Genomic DNA, 24,564 nt, shown 5'->3' with positions numbered 1-24,564 from the left:
GGAGGCCCTCAGCCTAGTGTGGGGAGTGAAAAAGTTCAATCACTATCTGCACGGGCAGAAATTCACCTTGCTGACTGATCACCAGCCTCTTGTCTCTATTTTTAATCCGAAGAAGGGCGTTCCGGTGATGACTGCGCAACGACTACAAAGATGGTCACTTTTTCTAGTGGCGCACCACTATGAGATTGAATATAAGGGCACGAAACAGCATGGAAATGCTGATGGGCTATCACGCCTGCCACTGCCTACTGCGGAGGAAGCACCAGCAGTGGATCCTGTCGAAATATTCCATTCGACTATAGTTGAATACCTACCGGTAACTAACGCTTGTATCGAAAAAGAAACCCGAAATGACCCGACACTGTCTCGGGTATATGATTTGATGGTGAAGGGATGGCCAGCACATGGCGACTCACTGTTGCCAGCATTCTCGACAAGGAGAGAACAGCTGTCAGTGTGTCGGGGGACCTTGATGTGTGGATCCCGAGTGGTAATTCCACCCAAGTTAAGGGATAGAGTGCTCAATGAGCTTCATGAGGGTCATCTGGGAGGGGTAAAAATGAAAAGCCTAGCCAGGGCTTATGTGTGGTGGCCGGGAATCGATAAACAAATCGAGGACCTGACCAAGAGCTGCTCAGGATGCCAGAAAGTCCAAAATGCACCACCACAGGCCCCTCTACACCCACGGGAGTGGCCCTCATCTCCATGGCAATGGGTGCATATTGATTTTGCTGGTCCATTCATGGACTCAATGTTTTTAATAGCCGTGGATGCGCACTCGAAATGGCCTGAGGTCATCTAAATGTCCTCCACCACCACGGCGAAAACTATTGCAGTCCTACGGACCATTTTTGCCAGGAATGGCTTGCCAGAACAGATTTGCTCCGACAACGGACCACAGTTTGTGTCCGAAGAGTTCCGGAGGTTCTTGAAAAAGAATGGGGTAAGGCATTACACAGCCGCCCCGTATCATCCAGCCACAAATGGATTGGCTGAGAGGGTCATACAAACCTTTAAGAAGGCAATAAAGGCTATGTACAATGACAACATTCCGCTGCAGCACAAGGTGGACAATTTCCTGTTCGCCTACCGGAATGCGACACATGCAGTCACCAACCAGGCCCCAGCCATGATGTTCTTTAACCGAAGGTTAAGATCTTGCCTGGATTTGCTGAGACCAAACGTACGAAGAGATGTTGAGAGGAAGCAATTCCAGCACATCCATGAGAAGCCAACAAGGAGCTTCAATGTAGGGCAACCAGTCTTGGCCCGCGACTACCGAACAGAAAAGTGGCAGCCAGGAACGATATGCACACGGCAGGGCCCACTAATGTACACAGTGGACGTTGGGGAGAGCATCGTGAGACGCCATGCTGACCAGATCCTAGAGCCACAGGAACAAGTCAACCCTATGCCTCGCCCATACGTACCTGGTGATGAACCCGACGTACAGGTCGCATCTACCCCAGAAACAGTAGCATCGGAAGCTGATGAACCAACCGACGACAGGGGGCCAGAATCGCCTCCGCACCAAGAGCAAGACACTCGGGAAAGGCGCTATCCAGAAAGGATCAGGAAGCCTCCCCAAAGACTGAATATATAAATAGACTATTTTCAACTAATGTTGCATGTTAAAAGTGTTAATTGTAATTAGTTTGATATTTAATTGTTAAATGAGTGTTATGGTACTGTTACTCTAAAAGGGGAGGAATTGTAATGTATATACCTTTTAAGGGGGGGACTACTTTTTACAGCTCATGTATACTGTAGTACCGGCAGTGACCACACCTGTATATAGCACTGAGTAGTAATCTGTACAGATCAGTTGCAGTGTGAGCCACGTTGAGTAAACACCTGTTGTACCGTTCTCCGGCAGTTTGTGTCTTATTACTCTCGGACACAACAGAGAATAGCTGAGGTCCCAGCACTGATCCTTGTGGGACCCCACTAGTTACAGCTTGCTAGCCCGAAAATGAGCCGTTTATTCCTACTCTCTGTTTTCTGACCGTTAACCAATCCTCAATCCATGCTAATATTACCCCCAATCCCATGAGCCCTAATTTAGTGTGACAGCACCCTGGGAGGAAAGGGCACCTGCTCCTGATCGCCACCCACTTAACTTGACCAGGTCGGACTGTCGACACCACAACTCCAGATATCCACAGCCATGCTTCAGCTGTCCAGAGCCTTGCTCAGGCCCCATCCGGAGGACTGCCTTCAGTTTCAGGCACCGCACCTCAGAAAGGGACACACTGGCCTCGGAGGGGGTAGTGATCATAAAAACATAGAAACATAGAAGATAGGAACAGGAGTCGGCCATTCAGCCCTTTAATGAGATCATGGCTGATCATCCAAACTCAGTACCCTGTCCCTGCTTTCTCCCCATATCCCTTGATCCCTTTAGCCTTAAGAAATATATCTAACTCTTTCTTGAATATATTTAATGAATTGGCCTCCACTGCCTTCTGTGGTAGAGATTTCCACAGGTTCACCACTCTCTGGGTGAAGAAATTCCTCCTCATCCCTGTCCTAAATGGCTTACCCCTTATCCTTAGACTGTGACCCACTCAATTAAATACCTGCAGTCCCAAAAAAACCTTTTATTTTGTCAGCCAAAAAACAGCAAAGCAAATAAGGTTTGCTGAGTCAGCAAAGCCTATTTTAAAGAATTCTAGAGCGATATCGCTGATCGGTGCTCGGGCCCCAGCTATTCACAATATATATATAAATGATCTAGACGAGGGAACTAGATGTAATATCTCCAAGTTTGCAGACGACACAAAGCTGGGTGGGCGTGTGTGTTGGCCTTCGTAGCGAGAGGGTTCAAGCACAGGAACAAGGATGTCTTGCTGCAGCTGTACAGGGTCTTGGTGAGACCACACCTTGAGTATTGTGGGCAGTTTTGGTCGCCTTATCTGAGGAAGGATGTTCTTGCCATGGAAGGAGTGCAGCGAAGATTCACCAGACTGATACCTGGGATGGCAGGAATGACGTATGAGGAGAGATTGGGTTGACTGGGCTTATATTCGCTGGAGTTTAGAAGAATGAGAGGGGATCTCATTGAAACTTATGAAATTCTAACAGGACTAGACAGACTAGATGCAGGAAGGATGTTCCCGATGGCGGGGGAGTCCAGAACCAGGGGTCACAGTCTAAGGATAAGGAGTAAGCCATTTAGGACAGAGAGGAGGAGGAATTTCTTCACCCAGAGAGTGCTGAACCTGTGAAATTCACTGCATAGAAACATAGAAGATAGGAGCAGGAGTAGGCCATTCGGCCCCTCGAGCCTGCTCCGCCATTCAATGCGATCATGGCTGATCATCCAAATTCAGTACCCTGTCCCTGCTTTCTCCCCATACCCCTTGATCCCTTTAGCCTTAAGAAATATATCCAACTCCTTCTTGAATATATTTAATGAACTGGCCTCCACCGCCTTCTGTGGTAGAGAATGCCACAGGTTCACCACTCTCTGGGTGAAGAAATTCCTCCTCATTACTGTCCAAAATGGCCTACCCTTTATCCTTAGACTGTGTCCCCTGGTTCTGGACTCCCCGACCATCGGGAACATCCTTCCTGCATCTAGTTTGTCCAGTCCTGTCAGAATTTTATAAGTTTCAATGAGATCACCTCTCATTCTTCTAAACTCCAGCGAGTACAAGCCCAATCGACCCAATCTTTTTTTTTAACTCATTGATGGGATGTGGGCGTCGCTGGCTAGGCCTGCATTTGGTGCCCATCCCTAATTGCCCTTGAGAAGATGGTGGTGAGCCGCCGCCTTGAACCGCTGCAGTCCATATGGTGCAGGTACACCCACAATGCTGTTAGGAAGGGAGTTCCAGGATTTTGGCCCAGCGACAGTGAAGGAACGGCGACACAGGTCCAAGCCAGGATGGTGTGTGGCTTGGAGGGGAACTTGTAGGTGGTGATGTTCCCATGCGTCTGCTGCCCTTGTCCTTCTAAGTGGTAGAGGTCGCGGGTTTGGAAGGTGCTGTTAAAGGAGCTTTGGCGAGTTGCTGCAGTGCATCTTGTAGATGGTACACACTGCAGCCACAGTGCGCCGGTGGTGGAGGGAGTGAATGTTGAAGGTGGTGGATGGAGTGCCAATCAAGCGGGCTGCTTTATCCTGAATGGTGTCAAGCTTCTTGAGTGTTGTTGGAGCTGCATTTATCCAGGCAAGTGGAGAGTATTACATCACACTCCTGACTTGTGCCTTGTAGATGGTGGAAAGGCTTTGGGGAGTCAGGAGGTGAGACACTCGCCGCAGAATTCCCAGCCTCTGGCCTGCTCTTGTAGCCACAGTATTTATATGGCTGGTCCAGTTCAGTTTCTGATCAATGGTAACCCCCAGGATGTTGATAGTGGGGGATTCAGCGATGGTAATGCCATTGAATGTCAAGGGGAGATGGTTAGAGTCTCGCTTGTTGGAGATGGTCATTGCCTGGCACTTGTGTGGTGCGAATGTTACTTGCCACTTGTCAGCCCAAGTCTGAATGTTGTCCAGGTCTTGCTGCATATGGACACGGACTGCGTCAGTATCTGACGAGTCTCGAATGGTGCTGAACAGTGTGCAATCATCAGCGAACATCCCCACTTCTGACCTTATGATGGAGGGAAGGTCATTGATGAAATAGCTGAAGATGGTTGGGCCTAGGACACTGCCCTGAGGAACTCCTGCAGTGATGTCGTGTGATTGAGATGAATGACCTCCAACAACCACAGCCAACTTCCTTTGTGCTAGGTATGATTCCAACCAATGGAGAGTTTTCCCCTTGATTCCCATTGACTTCAGTTTTGCTAGGGCTCCTTGATGCCACACTCGATCAAATGCTGCCTTGATGTCAAGGGCAGTCACTCTCACCTCACCTCTTGAGTTCAGCTCTTTTGTCCATGTTTGGACCAAGGCTGTAATGAGGTCAGGAGCTGAGTGGCCCTGGCGGAACCCAAACTGGGCGTCAGTTAGCAGGTTATTGCTGAGTAAGTGCCGCTTGATAGCACTGTCGACGACACCTTCCATCACTTTGCTGATGATTGAGAGTAGACTGATGGGACGGTAATTGGCCGGGTCGGATTTGTCCTGTTTTTTGTAGACAGGACATACTTGGCAATTTTCCACATTGCCGGGTAGATGCCAGTGTTGTAGCTGTACTGGAACAGCTTGGCTAGGGGCGCAGCTAGTTCTGGAGCACAAGTCTTCAGTACTATTGCCGGAATGTTGTCAGGGCCCATAGCCTTTGCAGTGTCCAGTGTCTTCAGCCGTTTCTTGACATCACGTGGAGTGAATTGAATGGGCTGAAGACTGGCATCTGTGATGCTGGGGACCTCAGGAGGAGGCTGAGATGGATCGTCCACTCGGCCCTTCTGGCTGAAGATAGTTGCAAATGCTTCAGCCTTGTCTTTTGCACTCACGTGCTGGGCTCCACCATCATTGAGGATGGGGATATTTTTGGAGCCTCCTCCTCCTGTTAACTGTTTAATTGTCCACCACCACTCATGACTGGATGTGGCAGGACTGCAGAGCTTTGATTTGATCCGATGGTAGTGAGATCGCTTAGCTCTGTCTATCGCATGTTGCTTCTGTTGTTTGGCATGCAAGTAGTCCTTGCTTTTGCACTCTACGCCTCTCCTAAAGCAGGGGAGTTATGATGAATTGTTAAACAGTTTTTTTTTGCAGAGTGACCAAGGCTGTGTGTAGGAAACAATTGTGCATTTGAAAGCAGCTTGTATTGTGAAGCTTGTGCCCCTTTGCCAGGCCCGCTGCCTGCGGCCCCTCTCCCAGATTCCAGCCCCAGCTCTGTGCTGACTGAGCTGCTCTCACCTGGGGACAGCGCGTCACAATCGGCCCCAGCGCACCTGAGCTGGAGAGGAGGCCCCGCCCCCTTGCCGCGCCGCCATTGGTTGGAGGACCAGGCCGTCCAGTTCAGTCCTCCCAGCTCAGCCCTGTTCCTATTGGTCAGCGCTCCTGTCAGTCAGAATCACATTGCTCTGGCTCACTCCGCCACCCCGCGCGGTTCAGTCGGCTCCGTTCGGCGTCTGCGGAGATCCGGCCCGCCTGAGTCTCAGGTTTGGTTTTTCTCATATTTTACTTTATAATCTCGCTCTCCGCTCCCCCCCTCACCTCGATTTAAATAGATTCCCCAACACTTTACTTTACCCGGCCGCTGATTCCGCCTCTCCCCCGGACCCGGGCTTCCGTCTGCTCCCCGGAGGCCCCGCGGAGGCGCACTGGCAGCTTCGTGTTGTGGTGAGGGGGCAGAATGAGCATGCGCGGCCCCACCTCTCCACATTTAAAGGGACACCCACCCCCTCCACATTTAAAGGGACACCCACCCCCTCCACATTTAAAGGGAAACCCACCCCCTCCACATTTAAAGGGACACCCACCCCCTCCACATTTAAAGGGACACCCACCCCCTCCACATTTAAAGGGACTCCCTTCCCCCCCCATCATGTCCTCTACTGTGGAGGAGGAATTCCTGGAGTGTTTACGGGATGGTTTCCTGGACCAATATGTCGAGGAACCAACCAGAGATCAGGCCATCTTAGACTGGGTATTATGTAACGAGAAAGGATTAATTAGCAATCTTGTTGTACGAGGCCCCTTGGGTCGGAGTGATCATAATATGATCGAATTCTTCATTTAAGATGGAGAATGAAGTTGTTGACTCCGAGACTATGGTCCTAAATTTAAATAAAGGAAACCACGATGGTCTGAGGAGCGAGTTGGGTAGGATTGATTGGGGAATGTCACTCAAAGGATTGACGGTGGATAGGCAATGGCAAACATTCAAAGACCGTATGGATGAACTACAGAATTTGTTCATCCCAGTTTGGCATAAAAATAAAACAAAAAAGGTGACTCAACCGTGGCTAACAAGGGAAATTAGGGATAGCATAAGATCCAAGCAGAGGACATATAAATTGGCCAGAAAAAGCAGTAAACCTGAGGATTGGGAGCAGTTTAGGATTCAACAAAGGAGGACAAAGGGATTAATTAAGAAGGGGAAACTAGAATATGAGAGTAAGCTTTCAGGGAGCATAATAACTGATTGTAAAAGCTTTTATAGATATCTGAAGAGAAAAAGAACATAAGAAGTAGGAGCAGGAGTAGGCCATCCGGTCCCTCGGGCCTGCTCCGCCATTCAATAGGATCATGGCTGATCCGAACCTAGACTTACGTCCACTTCCCTGCCCGCTCCCCGTAACCCCTAATTCCCTTATCAGCTAGGAAACTGTTTATCTCCATTTTAAATTTATTTAATGTTGCAGCTTCCACAGCTCTCTGAGGTAGCAAATTCCATAGATTTACCACCCTCTGAGTGAAGAAGTTTCTCCTCATCTCAGTTTTGAAATGGCAGCCCCTTATTCTAAGATTATGCCCCCTAGTTCTAGTCTCACCCATCAGTGGAAACATTCTCCCCGCATCCACCCGATCAAGCCCCCTCACAATCTTATATGTTTCGATAAGATCGCCTCTCGTTCTTCTGAATTCCAGTGAGGAGAGGCCCAACCTACTCAACCTTTCCTCATAAGTCAACCCCCTCATCTCCGGAATCAACCGAGTGAACCTTCTCTGAACTGCCTCAAGAGCAAGTATATCTTTTCTTAAATATGGAAACCAAAACTGCACACAATATTCCAGGTGTGGCCTCACCAGTACCCTGTATAACTGAAGCAAGACTTCCCTGCTTTTATACTCCATCCCCCTTGCAATAAAAGCCAAGATTCCATTGGCCTTCCTGATCACCTGCTGTACCTGCATACTAACCTTCTGTGTTTCATGCATCAGGACCCCCAGATCCCTTTGTACTGTAGCGCTTTGCAGTTTTTCTCCATTTAGATAATAACTTGCTCTTTGATTTTTTCTGCCAAAGTGCATAACCTCACACTTTCCAACATTACATTCCATCTGCCAAATTTCTGCCCACTCACTTAGCCTGTCTATGTCCTTTTGCAGGTTTTTTCTGTCCTCCTCACTCACTGCTTTCCCTCCCATCTTTGTATCGTCGGCAAACTTGGATATGTTGCACTCGGTCCCCTCCTCCAAATCGTTAATATAGATTGTGAAGAGTTGGGGTCCCAGCACCGACCCCTGCGGAACACCACTAGTTACTGATTGCCAACCCGAGAATGAACCATTTATCCCAACTCTCTGTTTTCTGTTAGACAGCCAATCTTCCACCCATGCCAGTATATTGCCCCGAATCCCGTGATTTTTTATCTTGTGCAGTAATCTTTTGTGTGGCACCTTGTCAAATGCCTTTTGGAAGTCCAAATACACCACATCCACTGGTTCCCCTTTATCCACCCTGTTTGTTACATCCTCAAAGAATTTGAGCAAATTTGTCAAACATGACTTCCCCTTTATAAAACCATGCTGACTCTGTCCGATTAAATTATGCTTATCCAAATGTCCTGTTACTGCTTCCTTAATAATAGAGTCATAGAGTTATACAGCACAGAAAGAGGCCCTTCGGCCCATCGTGTCCGCGCTGGCCATCAAGCCCTGTGTATTCTAATCCCATTTTCCAGCACTTGGTCCGTAGCCTTGTATGCTATGGTGTTTCAAGTGGTCATCCAAATGCTTCTTGAATGTTGTGAGGGTTCCTGCCTCTACCACCCTTTCAGGCAGTGAGTTCCAGATTCCAACCATCCTCTGGGTGAAAAAGTTCTTCCTCAAATCCCCTCTAAACCTCCTGCCCCTTACCTTGAATCTATGCCCCCTTGTTATTGACCCCTCTACCAAGGGAAAAAGTTCCTTTCTACCTACCCTATCTATGCCCCTCATAATTTTGTACACCTCAATCAGGTCCCCCCTCAGCCTTCTCTGCTCCAAGGAAAACAACCCCAGCCTGTCCAGTCTTTGTTCATAGCTGAAGCGCTCCAGCCCAGGTAACATCCTGGTGAATCTCCTCTGCACCCTCTCCAAAGCAATCACACCCTTCCTATAGTGTGGCGACCAGAACTGCACACAGTATTCCAGCTGTGGCCTAACCAGCGTTTTGTACAGCTCCATCATAACCTCCCTGCTCTTATATTCTATGCCTCGGCTAATGTAGGGAAGTATCCCATATGCCTTTTTAACCACCTTATCCACCTGTTCTGCTGCCTTCAGGGACCTATGTACATGCACACCAAGGTCCCTTTGATCCTCTGTCTTTCCTGGGGTCCTACCATTCATTGTGTATTCCCTTGCCTTGTTAGTCCCTCCAAAATGCATCACCTCACACTTTTCAGGGTTAAATTCCATTTGCCACTGTTCCGCCCATCTGACCAACCCATCTATATCGTCCTGCAGACTGAGGCTACCCTCCTCGCTATTTACCAACCCACCAATTTTTGTGTCATCTGCGAACTTACTGATCATACCTTTTACATTCACATCCAAATCATTAATGTAGATCACAAACAACAAGGGACCCAGCACCGATCCCTGCGGTACCCCACTGGACACAGGCTTCCAGTCACAAAAACAACCTTCGACCATCACCCTCTGCCTTCTGCCACTAAGCCAGTTTTGGATCCAATGTGCCAAGGCACCCTGGATCGCATGGGCTCTTACCTTCTTGACCAGTCTCCTATGCGGGACTTTATCGAAAGCCTTACTGAAATCCATGTATACCACATCCACTGCGTTACCCTCATCCACACACCTAGTCATCCCCTCGAAAAAATCAATCAAATTAGTCAGACATGATCTTCCCTTGACAAAGCCATGCTGACTATCCCTGATTAATCCTTGCCTCTCCAAGTGGAGACTAATTCTGTCCCTCAGAATTTTTTCCAATAATTTCCCTACCACTGATGTTAGGCTCACTGGCCTGTAATTCCCTGGTTTATCCCTACTACCCTTCTTGAATAATGGTACTACGTTAGCTGTTCTCCAGTCCTCTGGCACCTCCCCTGTGGCCAGAGAGGTTCTGAAAATTTGTGTCAGAGCCCCTGCAATCTCCTCCTTTGCCTCCCACAGCAGCCTCGGATACATCTCGTCCGGGCCTGGGGATTTATCCACTTTTAAGCCTGCTAAAACCACTAGTACCTCCTCCCTCATGATGCTAATATGTTCAAGTATATCACAGTCCCCCTGCCTGATTTCTATGTCTACATCGTCCTTCTCCATAGTGAACACAGATGCAAAAAATTCATTTAAAACCCCACCTACATCTTCTGGCTCCACACACAGATTGCCACTTTGGTCCCTAATGGGCCCTACTCTTTCCCTAGTTATCCTCTTGCCCTTAATATACTTATAAAACACCTTAGGATTTTCCTTTATTTTGCTCGCCAGTGTTATTTCATGGCCCCTCCTCGCTCTCCTATTTTCTTTCTTAAGTATCCCCCTGCACTTTTTATACTCCTCTAGGGCTTCCTCTGTCCTTAGTATCTGCCAAAAGCCCCCCTCTTTTTCCTAATCCATTCTCGTATATCCCTTGACATCCAAGGTTCCCTGGGCTTGTTGGTCCCACCCTTGACCTTTACGGGAACATGTTGCCATTGTACTCTCTCAATTTCCTTTCTGAAAGACTCCCATTGCCCCGATGTGGATTTTCCTACAAGTAGCTGATCCCAGTCCACTTTGGCCAGATCCTGCCTTATCATATTAAAATCGGCCTTCCCCCAATTTAGAACCTTTATTTCCGGTCCATCTCTGTCCTTTTCCATGACTACCTTAAATCTCACTGAATTATGGCCACTGTCACCAAAGTGCTCACCTACTAACACTTCTACCACTTGCCCGGCCACATTCCCTAGAATTAGGTCCAGTACCGCCCCCTCTTGTAGGACTTTCTACATGCTGGCTCAAAAAGCTCTCCTGGATGCACTTTAAGAATTCTGCACCCTCTAAGCCTTTCACACTCTGACTATCTCAGTTAATATTGGGGAAGTTGAAATCCCCCACTATTATTACCCTATTATTTGCACACTTCTCTGAGATTTGCCTACATATCTGTTCCTCTATCTCCCCCTGACACTTTGGGGGCCTATAGTACACTCCCAGCAAAGTGCTTGCCCCCTTTTTGTTTTTAAGTTCTACCCATATGGCCTCATTCGAGGAACCTGTTAATATATCATCCCTCCTTACAGCAGTACTTGACTCCCCAATTAATATTGCGACACCCCCTCCTCTTTTACCCCCCCCCCCCCCGCCCCCTGTCTCACCTGAAGATTCTATACCCCGGAATATTGAGCTGCCAGTCTTGCCCCTCCCTCAACCATGTCTCCATGATAGCAACAATATCATACTCCCATGTGTTCATCAACACCTTCAGTTCATCCACCTTATTCGCAAGACTCCTTGTATTATGTCCGTGAATGATTGAGACACGGACAGCAGGAGTTGAACAAAACAAGTCTTTACTGGTGGAAGTCAATCGTGAAACTGAAAACAACAGAGGCTCACTAGTGCCTTTTATACAGGGGTGGTCACTGCCGGTACTGCAGTCTGAGACCAGTTATTCTCTTAAAGCTACATACACAACAATTCCTCCCCTTTTAGATAAACAGCACATAACATTCATTTAACAACTAAATGATAACTAATTACAATCACAACTACGGTTGCTAGATACATTGGTTAAGTTTAAGCAATTATAAGTTCAGTCTTTGAGGAGGCTTCCTGATTCTGTCTGGATAACGCCTCTTTGGGGTATCAGGTTCTTCTGGCAATGTTGAGTTAGGATCAATGTTGTTGTTTGGTTCATCTGCTTCCAATATCACCGGTTCTGCGGTAGCTGCAATTGGTACGTCGATTTCATTGCCAGGTGTATCAGATCGTGGTGTGGAGTTGACGTTTTCCAGTGACTCTAGAATCTGGTCAGCATGGCGTCTTACAATGCTCTCTCCAATGTCCACGGTATACATGAGAGGTCCTTGCCGTGTACAAATCGTTCCTGGCTGCCATTTCTCAGTGCGGTAGTCCCGGGCCAAAACTGGTTGACCTATCTTAAAACTCCTGGTCGGCCTTTCATTCATATTCTGAAACTGCCTGTTCTCCACATCTCTTTGGACGTTTGGCTTAACCAAATCCAAGCGGCATCGTAGTCTTTGATTGAAGAACATCATGGCTGGAGTTTGGTTGGTAACCGCATGTGTCGCATTCCGGTAGGCAAACAAGAAGTTGTCCACCTTGTGTTGTAGGGGTATATCTTCATTACACATTGCCTTGATAGCTTTCTTGAATGTTTGGACAAACCTCTCGGCCAATCCATTAGTGGCTGGATGATATGGGGCAGATGTGTAATGCTTAACACAATTGTTCTTTAAGAACCTCCGGAACTCTTCAGACACAAACTGTGGTCCATTGTCAGAGCAAATCTGTTCAGGCAGCCCATTCCTGGCGAATATGGTTCGTAAAACTGTGATAGTTTTTTCCGTGGTGGTTGAGGACATTTTTATTACCTCTGGCCACTTTGAATGTGTATCCACCGCAATTAAAAACATCGAGTCCATGAAGGGACCAGCAAAATCAATGTGCACCCTTTGCCGTGGAGATGAGGGCCACTCCCATGGATGCAGAGGAGCTTGTGGTGGGGCATTTTGGACCTTCTGGCACCCTGCACAGCTCTTGGTCATCTCTTCGATTTCTCTATCGATTCCCGGCCACCACACAAACGCTCTGGCTAAGTTCTTCATTTTTACCCCACCCAGATGACCCTCATGAAGCTCACTGAGCACTCTATCCGTCAACTTAGGTGGAATTACTACTCTGGATCCACACATCAAGGTTCCTCTGCACACTGACAGCTGTTCTCTTCTCGGTGAGAATGCTGGCAGCAGTGGTTCGCCATGTGCTGGCCATCCTTTCACCGTTAAATCATAGACCCATGATAGTGTCGGGTCATTCCGTGTTTCCTTTTCTATGTTGGCATTCGTCACAGGGAGACATTCGACTATGGTCGAGTGGAATAACTCCATTGGATCCACTGCAAGGTCTTCTTCTTCCACCGTCGGCAACGGTAGGCGTGACAATCCATCAGCATTCCCATGCTGTTTAGTTCCTTTGTACTCGATGTCATACTGGTGTGCCCCTAGGAAAAGGGACCACCTCTGCAGCCGTTGTGCTGTCATTATCGGTACGCCCTTCTGAGGGTTGAAAATGGATACAAGAGGTTGATGATCGGTTAGTAGAGTAAATTTTTGACCGTGCAGGTAGTGATTGAACTTCTTCACCCCCCACACTAGGCTGAGGGCCTCTCTGTCAATCTGGGCGTAGTTACGCTCGGCAGAAGTTAACGAGCGTGACGCAAAAGCAATCGGCCTCTCTAAACCATCAAGGAATTTATGTGACAGTACCACCTCAATGCCGTAGGGAGACGCATCACACGCCAGTCTGATCGGCAGTGCTGGGTTGTAGTGAGCCAATACTTCCTTTGAAGTGATTAAGTCCTTACTCTTCTGAGGCACGCTTACAATCATCGCTCCATTTCCATGCTACCCCCGTTCGTAGCAGGGCGTTCAGTGGGTGCAGAATTGTCGACAAATTCGGCAAAAACTTATGGTAGTAATTCACCAATCCGAGGAATGACCTCAGTTGCGACACATTTTCAGGTGCTGGGGCCTTAACAACCGCTTCAATTTTGTCAGGGGACTTATGTAACCCCTCTTCATCAATCACGTGGCCACAATACGATATCTGTTTCTTAAAAAACTCGCACTTGGGGCGGTTGGCTCGTAGCCCATGTTCCCGTAGTCTAGTGAGCACCTGTTCTAGGTTGTTAAGGTGTTCACTGTCATCTTCACCTGTCACAAGGATGTCGTCCAAGTAACACTGAGTCCCTGGAATCCCTTGCAGGACTTGTTCCATCGCTCTTTGCCATATCGCCGGAGCCGATGCTACTCCGAATACCAATTGATGATACTGGTAAAGACCTTTGTGAGTGTTTATCGTGAGCTACTTCCTAGAGGACTCTTCAACCTCCATCTGCAAATATGCTTGTGCTAGGTCAATTTTTGTAAAACGCTTCCCTCCAGACAGTGAGGCGAAGATGTCTTCTATCCTTGGAAGAGGATATTGTACTGTGTGAAGGACTGGGTTCACCGTCACCTTGAAATCCCCACAGATGCGAATCTTCCTTGGCTCCCCGGACTTATTGCTTAACATTTTCTTCATGACAGGAACGATGGGTGTCGCCCACTCGCTCCAGTCGACCTTAGACAACACGCCTGCCTTCTCCAGATTCTCCAGCTCTGCCTCGACGGCTGGGCGAATTGCATATGGTACCGGTCTTGCTTTGAAAAACTGGGGAACTGCATTCTCTTCTATTTTTATCGAGGCGGTTACGCCTTTAAGCGTGCCCAGTTCTTGTTGAAATACCTCTTTGGCGTTAGCTAAGGTTGTTGACAATCGTCCAGGAGTGACGTCTTCATCTTTTTTATCGTCCACCGTCATTGCAGGAATGGAGTGCCAATCTAAGTTTATCTTCCTGATCCATTCACGTCCCAATAACGGTGGTCCACCATTTGGCCAGTATGTAGAGATACAATTTCCGTATTTTCTTGCCGTTGTATTCGACAGGCACCCTTATTTTTCCTCTGGGGTATACTTTTTGCCCCGTATACGTCGTCAAGACGATGGATGTCTCTCTCAAGGGTATGTGTGAGAATAGCCGCTCGTAGTCTCGTCGATTCATGACGGTTAGCGCTGATCCTGTATCCAATTCCATTTTAACTTGGGACCCTGCTATCGTGAGGGTGACCCAAATGGTTCGGTGATCCTCTTTTGCGACTACATTGTGAAGTTTGAGACAGCTTAGTCTCCTGTTCCCGGATTCACTATCGCTCATCTGGTCTTCGGAACTACTGTCCGTCATCTTTTGTACTTTCTTGTACGGTCCTTTAGTAGCCTTTTTGTTGTCGCTGGTCTTCTTCCCAGACCTGCAAACTCGTGCAATGTGTCCCATCTTTCCGCATTGCCTGCATATTTTGTCTTTGGACCAGCAGTCCTTCTGGTCATGGTTAGTTCTGCCGCAGCGATAACATTTTGCAAATCCCCGTGTCATTTCGTGGGTGCCGTATTCCTGTGGCTTTTGTTGAATTTCCGCAGCTCCCCTGGCTGCTGCTTCATACGATACTGCCACGCTGAAAGTCTTATCTAGCGTCAGCTCTTTCTCTGATAGTAACTTCTTCTGTGTTCCTTCACTCAGGAGTCCACAGACAAATTTGTCCCGTAGGGTATCTGCCAGTCCTTCTCCGAACTGGCAGTGCTTTGATAGCTTGCGTAGTTCCGTAAGGTACTCAGCATTGCTCTCATCTTTTATGTTGAGTTCTCCTGTGGAATTTAAATCTTTCTGCTATCAACAGCGGTGCAGGGTTTAGGTGTTCCTGTAGGACAGCAACAATTTCGTTAAAACTCTTCGCCTTCGGTTTGGCTGGAGTAATCAGGTCCCGCAATAGGCCGTACGTTTTAGCGCCCATTAAGTTTAGCAATACCGATGCCTTTTTCTCATCAGCTATTTCGTTTGCCTCGAAATATACCTCGAGTCTTTCCACATACATGGTCCAGTCCTCTATTGTATTATCAAAAGCAGTGATACAGCCAGTCTTCGGCATCTTGCAAATCTAAAATGGCGCCTCCTGCGCTTTGCCTTCTTCCCCGATTTAACAAAATGGCGCCTCCCGCGCTTTGCCTTCTTCCCCGCTGTTGCTAGCGCTGCTTTCCGCGGTTCCTTGCGCGTTTAATATTTCTTTTTTTTATTATTTTCCCGTCGTGGAACAACCCTGTGGGACTCTTGCCTCCCTCTTCTCGGGTCTATATGCAGCCCGGCTTCGTAGCACCGGCCGCGCCCTGTGTGCTCCACCCTCTCTCTTCCCGACAACGCTGCTCGGCCCCGTTGCAAGCCACCCGCTCGAGTTCGCGACCACCGCAGCCCAGGAAGGATCAGTGTACTACCTGCCACCAGCCCGATTAGCTGAAGCACCGTTGACAGGAACCAGGCCCCGCTTCCGACAGCTTCTCCAGCAATCTTCAACTCCGCTAACACAGGGGCGGATGCCCACGGTCGACGCCCGTTTCTACTGCCTCTTACTTCCTTTTCTTTCTGGCCTCGACCTCTGCTCACTTCGCTGTAGGAATGGATCCCAGGAGGTGGTGCAGACTGTAGGTAGGTTCGTATCTGCTCGTCGCCAGTATTATGTCCGTGAATGATTGAGACACAGACAGCAGGAGTTGAACAAAACAAGTCTTTACTGGTGGAAGTCAATAGTGAAACTGAAAACAACAGAGGCTCACTAGCGCCTTTTATACAGGGGTGGTCACTGCCAGTACTGCAGTCTGAGACCAGTTATTCTCTTAAAGCTACATACATAACACCTTGCATTAAAATAAATGCCATCCAGCCTTGCCCTACTCCCTTGTGCCGTTACATATTTGCTCTGCCTTCCAAGCTGACTTGTTTTTTCCTCTATATTTGGCTGTACATCACCCCCTATTATAGCTCCACTCTGTATCCCATCCCCCTGCCAAGTTAGTTTAAACCCCCCCCCAACAGCGCTAGCAAACCTACCCGCAAGGATATTTGTCCCGTTCTGGTTCAGATACAACCCGTCCGACTTGCACAAGTCTCACCTTCCCCTGAAGCAGACCCAGTGATCCAGGAAACTAAAGCCCTCCCTCCTGCACCAACCCTTTAGCCACGCATTCATCTGCTCTATCCTCCTATTCCTATACTCACTAGCACGTGGCACCGGGAGTAATCCAGAGATTACAACCTTTGAGGTCCTGCTCTTTAATCTGCTACCTAGCTCCCTAAATTCTTGCTGCAGGACCTCATCCCTCTTCCTACCCATGTCGTTGGTCCCAATGTGAACCACGACCTCTGACTGTTCACCCTCCCCCTTCAGAATGCCCTGCAGCGGTTCAGTGACATCCTTGACCCTGGCACCAGGGAAGCAACAAACCATCCTGGAGTCACGTCTACGGCCACAGAAACGCCTGTCTGTTCCCCTTACGATAGAATGCCCTACCGCTATTGCTCTCCCACTCTTTTTCCTCCCTGAGCAGCAGAAGCACCCCCGGTGCCAGGAAGTTGGCAGCTGCTGCCTTCCTCTGGTAAGTCATCCCCCTCAACAGTATCCAAATTGGTATACCTGTTTGAGAGGGGGATGGCCACAGGGGACCCCTGCACTACCTGCCTGCTTCTACTGCTCTGCCTGATGGTCACCCATTTCCCTTCTGCCTGTGCAGCCCTTACCTGCGGTGTGGCCAACTCACTAAACGTGCTATCCACGACCTTCTCAGCATCGCGAATGCTCCAAAACTCATCCATCCGCAGCTCCAGCGCCTCAATGCGGTCTGCTAGTAGCTGCAGCTGGATACATTTCCGGCACACATGGTCGTCAGGGACACCGGCAGCGTCCCTGAATTCCCACATGGAGCAAGAGGAGCATAACACGGGGCTGGGCTGTCCTGACATGACTTACCCTTTAATTAATTTAAATTAATTCAATACCTCCAATTAAAGATATACTCTAGGGCGCTTGTATGGCAGAAGTCCCCGCTGCACCACAGAGACCCTAGAAAAAATAAACCGCAGAATTGAAGTTACCTCACAGCTAAATGATATATTTAAGGGCCCTGGTTTATAAACAGTCCCCGCTACACCAGAGACTTTAGAAACTATAAACCACAGAGTTAAGGTTTAAAAAGAGAAATACTCTTCTGGTGAGGGGGCCGAATGAGCATGCGTGGCCCTGCCTCTCCACATTTAAAGGGACACCCACCCCCTCCACATTTAAAGGGACACCCACCCCCCTCCACATTGAAAGGGACACCCACCCCCTCCAGATTGAAAGGGACTCCCTCCCCCCTCTCGTGTGTTCTTCTGATTAAAGGGACGGTGAGAATTCCCTCGGCCACCGCACTTTAGCAAGGATGTGAAAGACCTTGTGAGCCTCTCTCTTCTCTTAGGCAGTCCCTCGGAACTGAGGATGACTTGCTTCCATATTAAAAGTGAGTTCGCAGGTGACTGATGAGTCCAATGCGGGACCTACAGTCTCTGTCACAGGTGGGGCAGACAGTGGTTGAAGGGGCAGGTGGGTGGGGTGCTTGGGTTGACGTGCGCTCCTTGCGCTGCCTGTGTTTGGCTTCCGCTTGCTCCCGGCGAAGAGACTCGAGGTGTTCGGTGCCTTCCTGGATGCTTCTCCTCCACTTTGTGCGGTCTTGGGCCAGGGATTCCCAGGTGTCGGTGGGGATGTTACACTTTTTCAAGGAGGCTTTGAGGGTGTCCTTGAAGCGTTTCCTCTGCCCACCTGGGGCTCTCTTGCCATGCCGGAGCTCTGAGTAGAGCGCTTGTTTTGGGAGTCTCATATCGGGCATGCGGACAATGTGACCCGTCCATCGGAGCCGATTGAGCGTGGTTAGAGCTTCGATGCTGGGGATGTTGGCCTGAGCAAGAACACTGACGTTGGTGTGTCTATCCTGCCAATGGATTTGCAGGATCTTGCGGAGGCTGCGTTGGTGGTACCTCTCCAGTGCTATGAGGTACCTGCTGTACATGGTCCATGTCTCTGAGGCATACAGCAGGGCGGGTATCACTGCTGCTCTGTAGACCATGAGCTTAGAGCCGGGTTTGAGGTCCTGGTCTTCAAACACTCTCTTCCTCAGGCGACCGAAGGCAGCACTGGCACACTGAAGGCGGTGTTGGACTTCGTCGTCGACGTCTGCCCTTGTTGACAGTAGGCTCCCGAGGTATGGAAAGTGGTCCACCTTGTCCAAGGCCTTGTCGTGGATTTTGATAATCGGGGGGGCAGCACTGTGTGGCGGGGGCAGGTTGGTAGAGGACCTTTGTCTTACGGATATTTAGTGTAAGGCCCATGCTCTTGTATGCTTCGGTGAAGGTGTTGACGATGGTTTGGAGTTCGACCTCTGAGTGAGCGCAGACGCAAGCATCGTCTGCATAATGTAATTCGACGACAGAGGATGGGGCGATCTTGGCTCTGGACTGGAGGCGACGGAGGTTGAACAGTTTCCGTTTGTTCTGTAAATTAGCTCCACTCCAGTGGGGAGCTTACTGAGGGTGAGATGGAGCACTGCAGCAAGGAAGATTGAGAAGAGCGTTGGTGTGATGACACAGCCTTGCTTGACCCCGGTTCGTACGTGAATTGGGTCTGTGGTGGAACCGTTGGTCAGGATCACGGCTTGCATGTCGTCGTGAAGCAGGCGGAGGATAGTGACAAACTTTTGAGGGCAGCCGAATTTGAGGAGGACACTCCATAATCCCTCACAGTTGACAGTGTCGAAGGCCTTTGTGAGATCAAAGAAGGCCATGTACAGTGGTTGGTGCTGTTCCCTGCATTTCTCTTGTAATTGACGTGCGGTGAAGATCATGTCCATTGTGCCCCTTAGTGGGCGGAATCCGCATTGCGACTCTGGGAGGAGCTCTTCGGCCACTGGGAGAAGGCAATTGAGGAGGATTCTTGCGATGACTTTCCCTGTGGCAGATAGCAGGGAAACACCTCTGTAATTACCGCAATCGGACTTGTCACCCTACTTGAAGATGGTCACAATTACGGCATCTCTGAGATCCCCTGGCATGCTCTCCTCCTTCCAGATAAGAGAAATGTGTTAATGAATTCGCGCCAGTATTGCTTCTCCGCGATGCTTTAGTGCCTCGGTGGGGATTCCATCTGCTCCTGAGGCCCTGTTGTTCTTCAGTTGTCGGATGGCCTTTTCAACCTCATGCCGGGCTGGGGTTGTGCTGAGATGGTGGTGGGTAGCATGCTGTGAGATGGAGTTGAGGACACTCGTGTTGAAGGCAGAGTCATGGTGAAGGAAAAACATAGAAACATAGAGATAGGAACAGGAGTAGGCCATTCGGCCCTTCGAGCCTGCTCCGCCATTCGATGAGATCATGGCTGATCTTCGTCTGAGATCATAGCTGATCTTACCAGTTCAGTACCCCGTCCCCGCCTTTTCTCCGTAACCCTTAATCCCCTTAGCCTTCAGAAATATATCCAATTCTCTCTTGAAAATATTTATTGAATTAGCCTTCACAGCCCTCTGTGGCAGGGAATTCCACAGGCTCACCACTCTTTGAGTGAAGAAATTCTTCCTCATCTCTGTTTTAAATGATTTGCCCGCTATTTTTAGACTGTGGCCCCTGGTTCTGTGCTCCCCGGCCATTGGAAACATTCTCTCTGAATTCAGCCTGTCCAGGCCTGCCATAATTTTATATGTTTCGATGAGATCCCCTCTCAATCTTCTAAACTCCAGTGAGTACAAGCCCAAACTATTTAATCTCTCTTCGTAGGTCATTCCCGCCATTCCAGGTATCAGCCTGGTGAATCGCCGTTGCACTCTTTCCATGGCAAGAACATCCTTCCGCAGATGGGGCGACCAAAACTGTACACAATACTCCAGATGCGGTCTCACCAGCACCTTGTACAGCTGTAGTAAGGTATCCCTATTCCTATACTCGAACCCCCTTGATATGAAGGCCAACATACCATTTGCCTTCTTAATCGCCTGTTGCACCTGCATGCTCTCCTTCAGTGACTGGTGCACAAGAACACCCAGGTCCCTCTGCACTTCCCCATCTCCCAATCTATTGCCATTTAGATAATAATCTACCCTCCTGTTTTTACCCCCAAAGTGGATAACCTCGCATTTATCCACATTATAGTGCATCTGCCACGTATCCGCCCATTCCCCCAACCTGTCCAAATCGCACTGTAGCCTCCTGACATCCTCATCAGAGCCCACCCCTCCTCCTAGTTTAGTGTCGTCAGCGAATTTGGAAATATTGCATCCAATTCCCTGATCCAGATCATTTATATATATTGTGAACAGCTGGGGTCCCAGGACAGATCCTTGCGGCACCCCGCTGGTCACTGCCTGCCACTCCGAAAACGAGCCGTTTATTCCAACTCTCTGTTTTCTATCCGCCAGCCAGTTCTCTATCCACGTTAATACTTTGCCCCCAATCCCATGAGCCTTAATTTTGCATGATAATCTTTTGTGTGGAACCTTATCGAAGGCTTTCTGGAAGTCAAGGTACACCACATCCACTGGCTCTCCCCCATCTATTTTACCAGTTACTTCCTCAAAAAATTCCAGCAGATTAGTCAAACACGATTTACCCTTTGTAAATCCATGTTGACTCTGTCCGATCCTTTCCCCATTTGTCAAGTGCTCCGCTATTTTATCCTTAATAATGGACTCTAGCATTTTGCCCACAACCGATGTAAAGCTTACTGGTCTATAATTCCCTGCTTTCTCTCTACCCCCCTTTTTAAATATTGGGGTAACATTAGCTACCCTCCAATCCACGGGTACTGTTCCCGAGTCAATGGAGTTCCGGAAGATGATCCTTAGAGCATCTGCTATCTCCAGGGCCACCTCCTTAAGTACCCTAGGATGTAGTTTATCAGGCCCCGGGGATTTGTCGGCCTTCAGTCCCCTCAACTTACCCAACACCATATCCCTAGAGATACTAATTTCTGTCAGCTCCTCCCTCTCATTAGTCCCTATGTTTGCCGATATTCCTGGGAGGTTATTTGTGTCCTCCTTTGTGAATACAGAACCAAAGTATGAGTTTAATTGGTCTGCCATTTCCTTATTCTCCATTATATATTCTCCCGAATCGGACTGCAAGGGACCGACTTGGGATTTTACCAGTCTTTTCCTCCTGATATACCGATAAAAGCTTTTGCAGTCTGTCTTTATGTTTGCTGCAAGTTTACTTTCGTATTCTATTTTCCCCTTCCTGATTAATCCCTTTGTCCTCTTTTGCTGTATCCTGTACTGCCCCCAATCTTCCGGTCTGGTGCTTTTTTTTGCCAGTTGATATGCCCTTTTTTTTGATTTTATGCTGTCCCTAATTTCCCTCGTTATCCATGGTTGAGTCACCTTTTTAGGTTTATTTTTATGCCAAACCGGTATAAACATGTTCTGGAATTCTTCCATTCTATCTTTGAATGCTTGCCATTGTCTATCCACTGTCAATCCCCCCAGAAACACCACCCAATCAATCTTACCCAATTCCCGTCTCATACCCTCGTAATCGAGATCTTCGAAGTGCTCCTTCCAGCGGGCACTGACTGCTTCCCTGTCCTTGATGAGTACCTCTCCATTCTTGGCCCGCAGTGGGGTAGGGCCTTGGGTGCTTGGGCCGTAGATGGTCTTGACTGCGCTAAAGAATCCACGCACGTCGTGGTTGTCGGCTAGCTGCTGGATCTCCTGCGCTTTCTCCACCCACCATCTGTTCTTTAGGTCACGAGTTTTTTGTTGGACCTCGGCCTTCAGGCTTCTGTACAGCTGCTTTCTTGCTCTCGAGTTCTGTTGCTGTTTCCAGCTCAGAAATGCCTTGCGCTTGCGGCCAATTGGGAGCACCCTGAGTCAGAAAGTTGTGGGTTCAAAGTCCCCACTCCAGTGACTCGAGCACATAAATCTAGGCTGACGCTCCGGGGCAGTGCCGAAGGAGCACCGCACTGTCAGAGGGGCGGTGCTTAGGGGGCGCGGCCCTGTCGGAGGGGCGGTACTGAGGGAGCGCCGCACTGTCGGAGGGGCAGTACTGAGGGAGCGCTGCACTGTCGGAGGGGCAGTACTGAGGGAGCGCCGCACTGTCGGAGGGGCGGTGCTTAGGGGGCGCGGCCCTGTCGGAGGGGCGGTACTGAGGGAGCGCCGCACTGTCGGAGGGGCAGTACTGAGGGAGCGCCGCACTGTCAGAGGGGCAGTACTGGTGGAGCGCCGCACTGTCGGAGGGGCAGTACTGAGGGAGCGCCGCACTGTCGGAGGGGTAGTACTGAGGGAGAGCCGTACTGTCGGAGGGGCAGTACTGAGGGAGCGCCGCACTGTCGGAGGTGCAGTACTGAGGGAGTGCTGTACTGCCGGAGGGGCAGTACTGAGGGAGTGCTGTACTGTCGGAGGGGCAGTACTGAGGGAATGCACCACTGTCGGAGGGAGCAGTACTGAGGGAGCGCCGCACTGTCGGAGGGTCAGTACTGAGGGAGTGCTGCACTGTCGGAGGACCGTCTTTCGGATGAGACATTCAGGTGGACATAAAAGATCCCCCTATTTCGAAGAAGGGCAGGAGAGTTATCCCCGGTGTCCTGGCCATTATTTATCATGCCAATTGGCTGCAGTGTTTCCCACATTACAACAGCGACTACACTTCAAAAAGTACTTCATTGGCTGTAAAACCGTTGGTCGTGAAAGGCGCTGTATAAAGGCCAGTCTTTCTTTACTTTCTCTCCTGTATTTACATTAATTAATTACTTATATAAACCTCTTTTACCATCTCTTGCAAGGGGAGGAATTGCAGACGGGCAGCTTAACGCAAACTTCACACGAAGATCTGACAGAGTCACTCGATTCATCAGGACCTGAATATCATCGACATATGGAAGCGGAAAGCAGCAATCAGAATACGGGCAAACTGCACACGTGTCTTGTGTGTGGACATGGATTCAACCGAAGGTGCAGCCTGGGGAGGCACAAGTGTAACCAAAGCGAGGAGAGTCCATGCAAATGTCGGGAATGCGGGATAGGATTCAGTTGCCTCTCCGAGCTGGAGGCTCATCAACGCAGTCACTCCATGAAATGGCCGTTCGCCTGCTCTGTGTGTGGGAAGGGATTCACTCATTCAGGCTCCCTGCGGGCACACCAGCGAGTTCACACCGGGGAGAGGTCGTTCACCTGCTCCGAGTGCGGGAAGGGATTCAGTCGTTCATCCAACATGCTGAGACACCAGCAAGTTCACACCGGGGAGAGGCCATTCACCTGCTCCGTGTGTGGGAAAGGATTCACTCGTCCCTCCTCTCTGCGGGAGCACCAGCTGGTTCACACTGACGAGAGGCCGTTCACCTGCTCCGAGTGCGGGAAAGGATTCACTCGTCCCTCCTCTCTGCGGAAACACCAGCTGGTTCACACTGACGAGGGGCCGCTCACCTGCTCCGAGTGTGGGAAAGGATTCACTCGTCCCTCCTCTCTGCGGGAACACCAGCTGGTTCACACTGACGAGAGGCCGTTCTCGTGCTCCGAGTGCGGGAAAGGATTCACTCGTCCCTCATCTCTGCGGCTGCACCAGCGAGTTCACACTGACGAGAGGCCGTTCTCCTGCTCAGAGTGCAGGAAAGGATTCACACGTTCCGACTCTCTGCGGGAACACCAGCTGGTTCACACTGATGAAAGACCGTTTAAATGTTCCGACTGCGACAAGAGTTTCAAATGCTCCAAGGACCTGAAGAAGCATCGACGCATCCACACCGGGAAGAGGCCGTTCAGCTGCTCAGTGTGTGAAAAGCGATTCACCAGTTCATCTCACCTGCTGAGACACCAGCGAGTTCACACCTGAGCGCACTGGTCCCATTCTGCTGTTAATCACATGAAGGACTGTTCTGTGTTAATAATGGCAATTACGGGGTTGGGGGGGTGGGGGGTGGTTTGAAGATGCTGATAATAACCCCAGTAACTAGGCTGGAGTTTAAGAGGGGTCAGCCTCGGCTCAGTGGGTGACACTCTCACCTCTAGAGTCAGAAGGTCGTGGGTTTGAGTCCCACTCTGGAGACTTGAGCACGTAATCTAGGCTGACACTCCAGATAGTACTGAGGGAGAGCTGCTCCATCAGAGGT

General features: G+C 49.4%; 1 protein-coding gene across 1 annotated transcript in view; it reads left to right on the top strand.

Annotated features, from left to right (window-relative positions):
• The window catches only part of LOC147118250 (uncharacterized), a 70,851-nt gene extending 46,532 nt beyond the window's left edge, over positions 1 to 24,319 (top strand). The window contains exon 4 of the mRNA XM_085984344.1: positions 23,581 to 24,319. Coding sequence (XP_085840470.1) covers positions 23,581 to 24,287 — 707 coding nt within the window. The 3' untranslated portion in view covers positions 24,288 to 24,319. The remainder of the gene's footprint in view (positions 1 to 23,580) is intronic.
• Positions 24,320 to 24,564: the final 245 nt, after the last annotated feature.

This window comes from Somniosus microcephalus, chromosome 4, assembly GCF_052327205.1.
Source record: "Somniosus microcephalus isolate GS21.2 chromosome 4, FLI_Smic_1.0, whole genome shotgun sequence".
In the NCBI taxonomy this organism is placed as follows: Eukaryota; Metazoa; Chordata; class Chondrichthyes; order Squaliformes; family Somniosidae; genus Somniosus; species Somniosus microcephalus.
This window is presented reverse-complemented; position numbering and strand designations above follow the sequence as displayed.